Below are 15,306 nucleotides of genomic sequence, written 5' to 3'. Positions count from 1 at the left end.
CATAAAATGCTTTAAGATTTATCGTCCATGGGAGAGAAACAACAATGGTCAAACAACCATCTAAAATGCTTATTAGAGACATGCATTGAAGAGATAAACACGGTGGGTAGAAAAGGCTTGAGTTTGCATAAAGACTCGTGGAATAAATTAGGAAAAGTTTGGCTTGGATTTAACTCAAAAACAAATGAAGAGTGCATATGATAATCTTAAAGCCAAAGTTCGATGCATAATAGGCAACTCAAAAACAAACTTTAAGGTGCATCGATGTGCACTTGCCTATTATGCACCGAAAAGTTCTTAAGGAAAAGTTTGGCTTGGATTTAACTCAAAAACAAATGAAGAATGCATATGATAACTCAAAAACCCTCTTTCCTTATAAAATTAATCCAAACTAACGATTTTTAGATCCATACACATTTATCTAAAACAAAACATAATTAATCCAAAATGAGAAGATAAACTCGGACCCTGAATTACGAACTTGAATCTAACTTATAAAATGTTGACTCGTAACGCATGTCGGTTTAGATAATCAGTCATAGCATACTCAAACCTTATGGAGGATTTTAGCAAAAAAGTTAAACATTTGTATGAAAATGGCAAAAACTCCTAAACGTGAAGGATAATATGGTACGATGAGCGGCGGTTCAGATGGTGGCAGTGCAGAGAAGATGATGAGCGGCGGTTCAGATGGTGGCGGTGCGGAGAAGATGATGAGCGGCGGTTCAGGTGGTGACGATGAGCGGCGGTTCGGATGGTGGCGGTGCGGAGAAGATGATGAGCGGCGATTCAGATGGTGGCGGTGCGGAGGTGGTGACGATGAGCGACGGTTCAGATGGTGGGGGAGGAGGTTGGTCGCTGGGAGTAAACTAGGGTTGGGGTTTTTTTGAAGGAGAAGTGTTTTGAAGAGGAGCAAAAGATATAATCCCACCTCTGCCCGACAAAGAGGTGAGGAAGATGTTTTATTAGGAAAAGTGTTCTAAAAAACAAACAAGTTGCAGACCTTTATGTCTGCGCGTGGTCTGCGTGGAGAAGAGAAAAGAGGTTCTGAAGAACTTTTTGTAAAAAAAACAAACACCCCCTGAGTTTAAATGAGTTTGAGCGGAGCTTAAGTACGGATGGCAAAAAAGCCCGAGCCCAACGGGTATACCTGAAACCCGAAACATATGGGCAGGGTATACCCAAAGCTCGACGGGTATGGGATTAAAAATATAAAAAAATTGGGTACGGGTAAGGGTATGGGATTTGGTGATACCCGCCCGATACCCGGCCCGTTTACCCAAATTATACCCGAAAAGTATATTAATTTAAATTTAATTTTCCATTCATATAAATTTTAGTACATACACTTATTCAATATTCATAGATTTTGCTATTTTGTTTGTCTTCGAGACTTTAGCATACACATACAAGAATTCTTGTCCTTGATTATGTCTAACCGGCTCATCTTATCCTAATTTGGGTCTGTCTCTACTCTTCCTCCCCTCCCCTCCACTACAAGAGTTTCCGCAATACTCTCTAGAGCTGACATTTGTCTCCTCTTCACATATTCAAACCATCTCAACCGTCTCTCCCTTATCTTATCAAATAACATGTCACCCCTATTTTTTCCCGAAAAACTTCATTTTGTATCTGGTACATCCTTATACGTTCACACATGCATTATAGCATCAACTGCGACCACATCTTATAATAAACTATAATAACTGTCGACAAGAGCAAAGATACAAGAAAAAATATCATTAACCCCCCCCCCTTGAAAGTACGTAAAAAAGTCTATATTCAAAGACAGCGCCAACGCTAGGACACAAAAGTATGGGAAAATCTAACACCCGACACATATCTAAGACATATCTATAAACTCCTCTAAAAGTCCATAACCTTAACCTGACGTCTCCAAGAACTCATCTCCCCGATTATGTCCTCGGATAAGTGCATATTATATAACAACTAAATATCTATTTTCCCATATGAATAAATATCTAGGAATGTGTAGTTACCATTTAATATAGTTTAATAATTTTAAGGGTAGAATGAGTGAAATTTGAAGTTTTACATGGTAACCCTATGATGTAAAAAAAACAGACAACTAGCAAAAAGCACCAATATCACTTGAGTTATGTAAAAAAAAAAAAGACAAGTAGCAAAAAGCACCAGTATCACTTGAGTTTAAAAAGGATAAACATTTTTTCCCGCCGAATCCCAACACAAAACCTACACTAATTAAGCCAAAGGAGTGTAACACATGATTAAAAAGACACTACAGTCAAAGTGTACGCAACATCGCACCATTTGTTCATGAGATTCTTTAACGTACGGGGTTAAAACACGACGTCCAATCACGCTGCTACTAAAATTCCCGCCAAGAGTCACACCGGGGAAGTTGTCCAAAAACGGTGAGCTGTTAATGTCTGGCTGGCCAAGGCTAAAGATATCAGGAGAAGTGAATATAAGACCGCCAAACACCTCAGTCTTATCACCGTCGGTTGTGTTGTTGCTCCCTTGATTGAAAGACCTCAGATGGCTAGAGACAGCAGCGGCAGAAGATAGAGCGGTGGTAGAACCTGTGTGGTATAAACGGAATGCATCACCGGTTTTGAGTGCCCCGCCAGGAACATAAAAATCCCCCTGGGAACTCCTACATGAAGATGATGTACAATTATCAACTTTATAATATTTACATTTATTTCATATTTTTTTCTGTGTATAAATCGAAGTATCATACAAATGCAAATTTATATAAATGAACAAAACCCTCGTCTGTTAAATTAACTGATTTTTTATTTTATTCTTTAGTGTAAGATTATTATTACATAATAGTTGCCAATTGTTGTTTCATCATTAAACTTAAGAGTAAACTGCCAAAATGGTCCTTGAGGTTTGGTCACTTTTGCCACTTTAGTACAAAACTCGAAACATTTTGAATCTGGCTCCCTGTGGTTTCAATGTTGTTCCTATTTTCATCCAAAATCAAAATCTGGTTAAATTTTTCAGTTAACATCAAGTTTTTTTTTTTTTGTCTTTTTCCTGCCTTTTAATAAAGAGCAAAATGGTCTTTTAACATTTTATTATAACAAATTAAAAAAATATGACCATTTTGCCCTTCATTAAGAGGGAGGAAAAAGATATAAAAAAGCTGGATTTTAACTGAAAAATCTGACCAGATTTGTTTTTGGATGAAAATGGCAACAAAATTGAAACCACAGGGACCCAGATTCAAAAGGTTTTAGTTTTGGACTAAAGCGGCAAAAGTGACCAAACCTCAGGGACCATTTTGGCTGTTTACTCTTAAACTTAACTTCTTCCTTAGTATAAAATAAAATAAACATATTTTGAAGTACTAGTGTTTCTGGTCAACCCAAAATTTACCAAAAAATGCCTATCTTGACCGATCCCCAACCCACCACTTCTAACGGGTCGTTTGGAATCACTTTTAAAAATAGATTATCCAACTTTTGCGTTTCAAGTCAGATAATCTAATATTCAAAAGCAATTCCAGACACCCACTAAGAAGAAGCTTATAAAGAAATAAACAACCCATAATCACAGGTGCATCATTTATTATTTAAGAGTAAAGTACACGAATGGTCCCTGTGGTTTACCAAAATTTTGAATTTGATCCCTAGCTTTCCAAAATTACTCGGATGGTCCCTATGGTATGCACTTTGTAACACATTTAGTCCCTGGCCAACAAATCTAAAGGTTTTAGCATGTCCAAGTTAGGGACTAAATGCCTTACAAAGTGCAAACCACAGGGACCATGCATGTACTTTTGGAAAAATTTGAGGGCTAAAAATGTTACAAAGTACAAACTACAGGGATCATCAGTGTACTTTCCGAAAGCTAGGGACCAAATCTAAATATTTTGGTAAACCACAGGGACCATCCCTGTACTTTACTCTTAAACTTAACTTCTTCCTTAGTATGCCCATACACATGGCAAAAAAGCTAATTATTTATAAAATAAAATAACATTTGAACTACTAGTGTTTCGGGTCAACCCAAAATTTACCAAAAAGCTGCCTATATTGACCAATCCCCAACCCACCACTTCTAACGAGGCGTTTAGGAATCACTTTTTAAAATAGATTATCCAACTTTTGCATTTCAAGTAGGATAATCTAATATTCAAAAGCAATCCCAAACACCCACTAAGGAGAAGCATATAAAGAAATCAACAACCCATTATCACAGGCTTGGTTTTAAAATGCGCGCATCAGGAGCGATAATGTGCGCATCACATGATGCAATGATGAGATCGCATTGCGTATTGTCGTTCCATGATGCGCGCATCACATGATGTGGTCTAATGTGTCGCCTTATGCGGTTGACCGGTATTTGAACAAATCAGATCTTTAGTTGAACAAATTTGACTATAGATGATGAGTATATATTATATTTTAGTGTTTAAAGGTTCACAAGTTAAATTTTTTCGCTATATATATATTTTTAGTATTTTTGAATAAAGAACACCTCGCATACATGATGCGTGCGCTTCATGCATTGCGCATCACGCATCGGATTTTGGGATAAAAACGCATCGGATCGCTACACGCATTTTAAAACCAAGATCACAGGTGCATCATCTATAATTTAAACAATAAGATGACTTCTTGCTAATGATATGCAAATGTTGCAATTGTTTCGTGACTACTTGCTAATGATAAGTTGACTTCTATGTTATAAATGATGATATATGTAATCGCCCAAAAAAATACGATATAAAGAAACAAGAAAAAGTATGGTATCTTACCAAGGAACTCCATGGAATGCAAGAGACGTCATACATCCGACATTTTCTTGACCAATGGAGTATTCTCTTTTTTTTGTTACCCCAATGAGGAGAGCATGATATTGATCTGGATCTCCTATCTGTCATTATTTATGAACAATTAAAATTCGAAAACTTTGGAAAAAACGGAAGGCAACGGCAAAAAATATAGGAATATTGGATTTAAAAAAACTTTCATCATTTGGCAGATAACACTCCCAACTTACGAATTGTACCACGCCACTCCCAACTTTCAACTTATTTTCCCCTGGCACTCCCAAACTAACTGAACCCTCATCTGACTTGGCACTTTTTTGCTGACGTGGCATCTGACATGGCACTTTTTTGTTGTCATGGCTTTTTTGATGACGTGGCATCTGATGTTGCACTTGTTTAGTGACGTGGCATCTGACATCAGCTAACTGGGTTAGGGTTCAATTAGTTTGGGAGTGCCAGGGGAAAATAAGCTGAAAGTTGGGAGTGGAGTGGTACAATTTGTAAGTTAGGAGTGTTATCGGCCAAATGGTGAAAGTTGGGGTTATTTAAATCTAATATCCCAAAATTATAACACAATTTAAGAGAACAATATTTACTAAATAGAAATGTGACCAGACTATGTTAACTTTTATGTAATTTGCCTAGAGAAAAATGCCAAATATATTGTATTAAAAGGTCTTGATATTCATCAAAATAATAAATCATACTAACTTCATATATATAATACACTCTAAATGTTCAACATTTCATAAGGTCATATTTAAAAACTCCAAAAATATCATATTTAATCAATCTATAAAATTATTAAAATATAAAACAAAATCACTTGTAATTTATAACAGTTTGATTCATTGAATAAACAAATAGTAAAACAACATTGTTACTGTGAATCATCCTCTCAACGCATAATTTTCTGCGTTTATTTAGTGAAATAGGCTTATAACTATTATTATAAGTAACTTTGTATCTGATATTGTTTAATCTACTATGGAATGTGTAAGTATGAAATTTTGAACTTTTAGAATGATTTATATGAGAATGTCCCTAATATATTAGTTATAATAATATTGATGTAGCTTGACTGCTTGAGTATGAAATAGAGATAAAGAATAACATACTTCATCATAAGCTTGATTCAAGATAGTTTCACCGTCAATATTCTCACCCGACCCTTCTCTTCTTGCAGTGATTTTAGTCGTAAAATTATTCCCATTAACAGATGTTGCCTTGTATGTGGGGCCTACTGGTGACAATCCACTTGATAATACAGCATGAAATTGAGTTTCTCCTATACCTGCTCAAAACATAATAAACCAAATTGAGCAACATTGGTACACGAGGGGTGTGAACGAGCCAAGCCGAGCCCGAGTTCGACTGGGCTCGAGCTCGGCTCGTCATGTTTTTCTGAAGCTCGAGCTTGAGCTCGGCTCGGTTCAAGCTTACTTATTTGAGCTCGAGCTCGGCTCGCGAGTAAAACCCAAAGCTCGAGCTCGGCTCGAGCTATTTTGAGAACAACGGCTTAAGCTCGTTTTAGTATCGCTTAAACGAGCCAAAGCTCGGCTCGGGTTCGGCTCCCAACGTTATCATCATTTTTATTGTATTATATATAATAAAAATAAAATTTTGTTTGGGCTCGTTTAGGCTCGCGAGCCTAAACGAGCTTTGTATTTCAGGCTCGAGCTCAGGCTCGATAACAAAACGGGCTCTATTTCAGGCTCGAGCTCGGGCTCGAGCTCGTCAAAGCTCGGCTCGTTCGAGCTTTTAACCGAGCCGATAACGAGTAGTTCTCGAGCCTCTGGGCTTGTTTACACCCCTATCGGATATATATCCACAAGTTTAGATTTTGATGTTACCAGGAGGTTTATTCATATCCACCGCAAATACCAAAGCAACAGCAGCAGATGTACCAAATTCAGCATCATTGGTACATCGAAACTGAGATGAAGGATTACCAACAACGACGGTTTCTGGTGACATGGCATAATCTACAATAATGAAGAAAAATACATATAGTTAACTATATAATTCAGCATAAGAAAGTGAAGTGTTCCTAAAGCAACACTAACCCAATTTCTCTATAGCATCTTTTATGCTTTCATAACAACTCTGTAAACAAACAAACTCCATTAAGCATTAGAAATGGTTAAAAAACAAGAAAAGTTATTGGTAGTAATATATAGTTATATACACAAAGAACATGAAAAAAGACTTACATCGGACATCATTATGACAGCAGCAGGGGAGTTACACCCTGAAACCGAAGTTGAGAAGTCCCTAATGTCTGTTACAAATTCGTCAATCATGACAGCTCGTGGCTCCTGATGCATGAATACATAAACTTATAACAAAAACATCTAATAATCTAAATCAAGATATAAAAAAGGCGAGATTTATTACTTGAATTTGCTTCAGAAGTGGGATTATTTTGGCTTTCAGCCCAGGTAGAAATCCAACAATCAACATGATTGCATCAATCTCATCAATAGGATTATACCACTCAATCTGGATGTTATCCATTTCATTACTTTCTTAACAAATAACACCAACAAGCGGTAAATTAGCAATCAAAATAAGAGAGAAAAGAAAACCTCTTTGAATTCATCAGAAATTGCATCCCTTCCAATTATTCCATGGGGACGATTGATAATGACTGGAACATGAGTGCCTAGTGCTGCATTAATCTGCAAGTCATTCATGAAATCACTAGAATATTCAAAGCCTGTGTACATTCATTGATGGTATATTAATAGGGTTGTAAACGAACCGAACGAACATGAACAAAGCCATGTTCGTGTTCGTTCGTTAAGGAAATTAACATGTCCGCGAACTGTTCACGAACGCATACCGAACATAAGTTTATGTTTGTGTTCGTTCGTTAAGGAAACTTAGTTGTTCACGAACAGTTCGTGAACACTGGTCTCGAACACAAACGAACACAGGCAAATAAAAATGAACGCAAATGAAGATTTAACTTGAAAATAAAAAAACAAAACCATTGTTACCTTTAAACATTGGATATAAGTAGTTAAATACAACCACCAAAAGATGAATCAAATTTAACTAACTTAGACATAATTATCCCTAAAAATGCCTTAGAATGTCCAAATTTTAGCTAACTTAGACATAATTATCCCTAAAAATGCCTTAGAATGTCCAAATTTTAGCTAACTTAGAAAAAAATAGGGTTTCAAGTTTTCAATATAAAAGGTTTATTATTTATTATTTTTTAATATAATCAAACGAACATGGACGAACATAAACGAACGAACATAAACAAAACTTAACCGAACATATTGCCGAATGTTCACGAATGCAATCAAACGAACGAGAACCGTGTTCATGTTCGTTCGCTAATCTAACCGAACGGAATTCTTTGTTCGTGTTCGTTAAGCAAATCGAACGAACATAAACGGACTTCCTGCCGAACGGTTCACGAACTGTCCGCTGAACGTTCAGTTCGTTTACATATGTATGTATATATCAATTTTGAAGTAGAAACAACATACGAGTTGGCGAGCATCTCCCAAAGCGTCTTCATAATAATAACCAGCAACAGAAGCAATGGCAAAATGAGGACGAATCGGCTCTGATAGTACTTTATTCACCACCTCTTCAACAGCATCCTGATCATAATTAGGGCTTAAACTATGTCTAATAACACGATTTGGAGTATAATTTATGATAAATGTAAAAGTTAGGGTTTGAAAAAAAGTAACCTGGAGAGAAGGATTGAAGGAACATGCAGAGGCGAGCTTCGGACGAGAAAGGACACGATCGCAAACGAGGTTCCAGGAGCGGTTGACGCAAGCGGAGGAGGCGAAAGAGGTTGCCGGAAGTCTACCGACGATGTTCTGAAGAAGGTCTTCGCCGATGAGATCGATAGTTGCAGAGACTTGGCTCTGCCGGAGTGTACGTGACGTCATTTCGGTGCTTGACGGTGGTATCTGACGGTGGTGGTGTCCTCCTATACACCTAAACGGGCTGTATGTAGGGGTGGTGGGTTTGTTTAGTATAGAGTTGAACCAAAGTGATTGAAAACTACGTGGCTAAAGATTGGGGGGCGCGTGGCATGCATAACGATGCCAAAGTGGGTAAACAAAAAGTAAAACACAATATTTATATTATATTATATTATATTATATTATATTATATTATATTATATTATATTATATTATATTATATTATATTATATTATATTATATTATATTATATTATATTATATTATATTATATTATATTATATTATATTATATTATATTATATTATATTATATTATATTATATTATATTATATTATATTATATTATATTATATTACTAGAATTACCACCCGCCGCAATACGGCGGGGATTCATTAGTTATATATCATGTTAGATGAAAGATAAATGTTTCTCACATGACCACGAGCCTGTGTGTAAAACCGAGAAAAAAAATAACTAAGTCGATCTCTGACTCACACGCTGCGACAAACCTATCAAACAGTGAAAAATAGACGCGTTGTGACGGACATGTCAAACAGGAAAAAAATAGATGAAAAAACGTTGAACCCCACACACACGTTGCGGCGTGTTAAGTCGGAAATTTAAAACGACACTTTAAACAGGGAACTTATGAAAGATGAAAAGTATAATTATTATTATTAAATAAAAGAGATAAATAGATTTAGTTAAATTGAAGTTTAATATTATTATTATTAAATAAAAGAGATAAATAAAAAATAAGGGTGAGAAATTACCATAGAATGACACGTGTCCAAAAAGGATTTTTGTTTATTAGTATAGAAAGATACATGTTCTTAAAAGACAAAGTCGGTGGAAACCCCACCGGCTTTGCCTTCCCCCCCTCAATACTTTTACGATGTTACAATTTTAGCCTCTTGACTTTGATACTTTCAAAATTTCATAAAATGACAAATTTGATCCCTAAACTACTACTACATTTTACAAATAGTTTGTTTTTGACACCCCAACTTTGTGGTAGTTTCCTTTTCAGCCCCAACTTTGTGGTAGTTTCCTTTTCAGCCCCAACTTTGTTATAGTTTCCTTCTTACCCACAAAATCGGTAGAAACCCCAACCGGCTTTGCCTCTTCCTCCCCCATACTTTCACGATGTTGCAATTTTAGCCCCTTAACTTTGGTACCTTCAAAGTTTCATAAAATGGCAAATTTAGTCCCTAAACTACTACTTCATTTTACAAATAGTTTGCTTTTGACACCCCAACTTTGTGGTAGTTTCCTTTTCAGCCCCAACTTTGTTATAGTTTCCTTCTTACCCCAAAACTTTATCAAATTTTATCTTTACCATTTCTTAGCCCTTAAGTTTAGAAATGCAATTTTTAACCACTTAACTTTTTATGAACTTTGTAAATGCCACTTTGACCCCCCCCCCCAAGAGTTTTTGGCTTGACGATATAAATTCGAGTTAGTCGGGTCGCGTTAATACGTTATGATTGTACGATATAACTTCGATTTACGTTACGTTTTGATCCAATCGCAATGCAACTATAGAATACATTGAGTTCAATCGGATACATCAGAACGTGCGTTTTCATATGGTTAACACATCACATAATGTTTGGACTAATCCGTTTGATATTTGCAAAGTACTCGCGCCGCAACGCTCGCGGGTCTTATTACTAGTTTTTTTTAAACGGAAAATAATCTCACGTGTAAACTCACCCTGCTCGGGGCTATGTTTAAGGTCGACTCCTCGACCGCCATGAGACCGTGTTCCCTGATGCGGGGGAACCAGATGGAATCCGTAAACCCTCGCCCCCATCAGGTTCGAACCCGGGATTAAATCCCCGATTCGTCCCTTCACCCAGATGTCCCTTGAAATGGCTTAAATGAGAATCGAACTTACGTCTCCACTAGGGAAGGCAAACCAATTTACTACTAGACCAAGTTCTCAGGACATGCAAGGTTATAACATAAGACCATGGATAGTGGTCACCCCCATTATGTGGGGTTATTCGACACTTGGCATTTGCGTAAGAGGAAAGGGTTATAGCACAAAGATGTGTATTGGGGTTATATGTAACAACCCGACTTTCTGGGTCTTTACTCAGATCTGTCATTTATTGCTTAATTGACTTGTACTCTCGAGATTTCGATTATTGATGTGCGTGTAGTGTAATATATTTTTGATATATATTTTAAGCCCTTTTAACACTTTTAGCCAAGTTTTAAATTTATAAGACACGATATTTACTAACACTAAACACACATATGGGCAAGTGCACCCATCATGGACGTAGTATAGTGTTGGTAAGATACCGAGGTCGTCCAAGGACACAAGAGCTTTTAGTACCGGTTTATCCTCAACGTCTAATCAAATCAAAATGTTAGAAAAGGTTTTTAAATTAAGAAAATAAAAACTAACTAAATGCTGAAAAATAAAATAAAAACAGATAGACAAGATGAATCACTTGGATCCGACTCGTGTATTAGTATAACCTTTGATTATTTTCGCACTTTTGCACTTGTTTAAGAGATTATCTTAGTTATTGTAGTAGGCCCCTCTTTTGAAGGCGACGTTACCCTCAACCCAGTAGTTTGAGTCAGCAAGGATACAATCCTAAAGGGTTGGATTATTGGAAGATAATGAATTAAGTTATTAATGCAAATTATGGTAGGCCCCGCTTTTGGCGGTGACGTTACCCTCGACTAAGTAGTCTGAGTCAGCAGGGATACAGTCCTAAATAGCCGGGTTATAGTATTAATAGTAGTTAACTTATGAGGGGGTCAAAGAGTTTGGATCCCCGCCATCCAATACCTATGGGCATTGAAGGAGATCCTACTAAATTTGACCCAGGTCCCTTGCAGGACCTCTAAACGCTGAACAAGGGCAAGACCCTTACCAAACCGTTCCCTTAACCCCCGACCAGGTAGCCAACATACCTCCATATAGACCGTGGAGATATGAATGGTGAAAATCTTTTATTTTATATAGACAGTAAAATAATGCCAAGACACCACGGACAAACGATAAGGAAATATCACCTTCAACATATGAAACTAGTTATTAAAGTCATTAATACAAAACCAAATAAAAAGTGCAAAAGATTGAAAATAAAAAGTATTAAACCAAACACTTGTCTTCACCAAGTGATGTAAGAGACTTAGGCAAACATGGCCTTGATTATCAAGAACTCTCACTATCAATCTTGGATCCCGAGACGACTCACACACTCTATGATGGACAATGGATGATGGTGGTGGATGAAGGTTTTATGGTGGTGGTGGGTGGTGGATGAAGTGTGAGAGAGGTGGTGTGCCAAGGGATGAGTTGAAATGGCTCCAAGCACTCCTATTTATAGGATGAACAGAAGCCTGGGCACGGCCCCGTGTCCGCTGGACACGGCCCCGTTGGACACGGCCCCGTGCCCGTCTGACACTCTCTCTCTTCATTAATTGTAATTCGCAATTACAATAAATGCACCTGCAGCACTCTGACCACGCCCCCGTGTCCGCTGGGCACGGCCCCGTGGTGGGCAATAGAAGCTTCTACCACTTTGTCTTTTGTGCCAGGGCTGACCATCCTGGACACTGCCCCGTGCTCGCTGAGCACGGCCCCGTGTTGAGCTGGACACGCCCCGTGCTGAGCTGGGCACACCCCGTGTTCAGCTGGACACAACCCCATGCTCAGCTGGGCACAGCCCCATGCTCAGCTTTCTTCTTGTTTTTGCTTTGGGAGATGCTGTCGAGGAGACGGGCATGCCACATTTCTTCCTTTTCTTTGTATTTATGTTGGATTTTGCTGCATTTTTGCTTCTTTTGTTCATGTAAGCTCTTTTAACCCTGAAAATACAAAAGGAAGACAAAAGCACACTTTTTCCAACATTAGTACTTAAAAAGGGTTAGTTTTATGCCTCATTTGATGTAATTTATATGTTGCATTTTACACACATCAAATATCCCCACACTTGAATCTTTGCTTGTCCTCAAGCAAAACTCTTTAATATGTGGCTTACACTCCTAAATGGAATGGGTAGAAGAGAAGGTTTTGGGCTTGTCTTTGAGTGTTGGGAATCCAAGATCTTTATTGGGTTTTATTTTTATACTATTTACAGTCCTATTCGTTATGATTTATTTAGAACATTTCATAAGAGAAATTACTTATTTGGGCATAACATGCCTCTTTTAAATTTCATTTATATGCAAGTTCACATACCTCACGGGGGATCACTCAACACTCGGTCGAATGTGTATTTTTAGTGAATCACTCGAGAGCGGCATGGAACTTACTCCTACCATAAGCTTGCCAAGCAATCAATCCTCCTCCTTTTTAACTATATACCTTTGTAAATATCAAGAGGACTTTTTTGGGGGAAGGGTTAGGCTTGGGTTAAAGGTAGGTGGTTGGGTTAGTGGTTAGTAGAAAAGGGCGAAAGGCGTAAAAAGCGTCGGTTTTCGTAAGACTTTTTTTTTGACTTTTTATTTTAATGAAGCAATTTTTTCAAACAAAGTTCTTTTTGATAACCTTGTTTGTTTATTTCTTTTGGCTTCATTATTATCATCATTTTTCTCTCTCTCTCTTTTTTTTTTTTTTGATAAGGAAGTCATAAGAAAAACCGCGCTTTGTTACTAAAATAAAGGGTTTAAAATGAAAAAGGGGTTTTGGTGGGAAAAAGGGTGTTTGTTTTGGGTTAAGAAACGAAAAGGTTTAGGCTCAAAAGGGTTAACTAGGGGGATTTTGGGTAGGTGGTAAAAAAAAAGAAAAATAATGGTGTAGAAATAAAAAGGGGTTAGTCCTAATGCCTCCATCATTTACTTACTCGGGTTTAAGTTGGTAAGGACCGGGAATGTATCGTCGTGGCAAGTTCTAGAGTTGTAAGAAACCAAACGGCTACTCACACAAGAAACGAAAAATGAGCATTTAATCTAAAGATGTGTATTTGTATGCTCATTAAAGGCTCAAAACTCACTTATTGTGGGAATGGGTTTATAATGTGATCAAGTATATATAATTAAATTTTAACTAGATTTGTCATGCCTTTTCATAATTTTCTTATGTTGGTTCTTTTTATCACGACGCTATCGGTTGTAAATTTGTAAAAATATAACCTTTTTAGAACTTGTTATTCCCAAATTAAACCAAGACAAGTAAAAAAAAAACGAAAAGTTTTTGAAAAAAATTGGGGTGATTAGCGGTTCCAATAGAGTTTTGTGTAAGGCTTGTAATTAGGACTTGCAAAATTCAAGGTTTTAGCATCCCCCCACACTTAAATTACACATTGTCCTCAATGTGTTCCAAAAAATAAGTTTTTCGGTTGATTAAAATGTGTAAAAGTGGGTTAAAAACAAGATTTTATGTTACTGGGTAGCTGAACACGGGGTGGTGTTGGCTGAGCACGGCCCCATGTCCAGACTGCCAATACCAAAAGTAAACAGAAGGCTGGGCACGGGGGCGTGTTCAGTGAGCACGGCCCCGTGTCCAGATACCTGAACTGGGCATTTCTGCAGAGTTTTGGGCATGGGGGCGTGTTAGGTTGAGCACGACCCCGTGCTGAACTTGCTGCAATGAAGAAAAATTATCGAGAGGCTCTGTTTTTGTGCATGGGATGTTGGTTCAAGCTTCCCTTAGTATCCTTCACCATCCCGAGTGTGTTTTATTCCTACAAATTAAAACTAAACTAGAAAGCATAAAAGTTAAATTAATCTAAAACTAAGGATAGTTCCGCGGAATGCCTCCGTGGTGCGCCACGTTTATATGGGTCCTTGGCTAGACCCTCCTTATCGGGTGGTTCTGGCTCATCTTCAATTTAGGGGTCATTATTGCCAAAAGGATATTTCATTGAACGCTCAAGATCTATGCTCCTTTTGAATGCCCCTAACTGAAGAGGTAGATTGTTAAATTTCCGGTTTTTCAAAGCTTCATGAGTTTTTACAAAAGGTTTTCCCAAGACTAGAGGAGCGTCATCGAGGATGACACAGTCGGTTGGAATAACCATTTGATTTGTTTGAACCAAGACATCCTCAACTACACCGATTGATTTTATTACTTTCCGGTTGGATAGAAAAATGAGTATTTGAAGTGGAGCGAAATCACTAATACTTAATTTTTCAAAAATGTAGTTAGGCATTATGTTAACACAAAGATCTTTATCAATGGTGATATTACTAATAAAGGAATTTTGAAAGAAACATGGAACCAGTGTAATGTTAATTTCAAAAGGATCTTCTTATTAGTGAGGTTTGATCATTAGTTAACTTAACACTTACCATTTCTTCAATTTTAGTGTTTAACTCTTTTAAAAACTTAGCATGAGGGGTTACTAAACAATGATTTTCAAAAGAAGGTGACAAGAGATTAATTTCTTCAAAATTAGACTCTTCTTGTAATTTAGCGTTATCGACCTCACCTCTTTCGTTGTTTAACTCATGTGTCGGTTTTTCACTTATTTGTTCTTCCATTTTTACATTTTCAACTATCGTTTCTTTTAATTCTTCTCTTGCGCGGGACTCCTCTTCCCTTGCGCGAGATTCTTTTATGCAACGTTCGATAGTTTTAATGTGTTCTAATATCCTATTGCTCACTTC

The 15,306-nt window shown here is 37.3% G+C and overlaps 1 protein-coding gene across 1 annotated transcript; it reads right to left on the bottom strand.

Annotated features, from left to right (window-relative positions):
• Nucleotides 1-2,090: 2,090 nt before the first annotated feature.
• LOC110926657 (F-box/LRR-repeat protein At5g63520) lies at nucleotides 2,091-8,807 on the bottom strand. The gene is made up of 10 exons (XM_022170385.2): nucleotides 8,485-8,807; nucleotides 8,275-8,391; nucleotides 7,357-7,449; nucleotides 7,166-7,270; nucleotides 6,982-7,086; nucleotides 6,835-6,874; nucleotides 6,622-6,753; nucleotides 5,887-6,062; nucleotides 4,754-4,872; nucleotides 2,091-2,638 (listed from the first exon to the last, which is right to left on the bottom strand). The coding sequence occupies exons 1-10, from the start codon at nucleotides 8,689-8,691 to the stop codon at nucleotides 2,224-2,226; spliced, it is 1,509 nt and encodes a 502-aa protein (XP_022026077.1). The 5' UTR covers nucleotides 8,692-8,807; the 3' UTR covers nucleotides 2,091-2,223.
• Nucleotides 8,808-15,306: the final 6,499 nt, after the last annotated feature.

The sequence above is a fragment of the Helianthus annuus genome, chromosome 2, assembly GCF_002127325.2.
Source record: "Helianthus annuus cultivar XRQ/B chromosome 2, HanXRQr2.0-SUNRISE, whole genome shotgun sequence".
Classification (NCBI taxonomy): Eukaryota; Viridiplantae; Streptophyta; class Magnoliopsida; order Asterales; family Asteraceae; genus Helianthus; species Helianthus annuus.
This window is presented reverse-complemented; position numbering and strand designations above follow the sequence as displayed.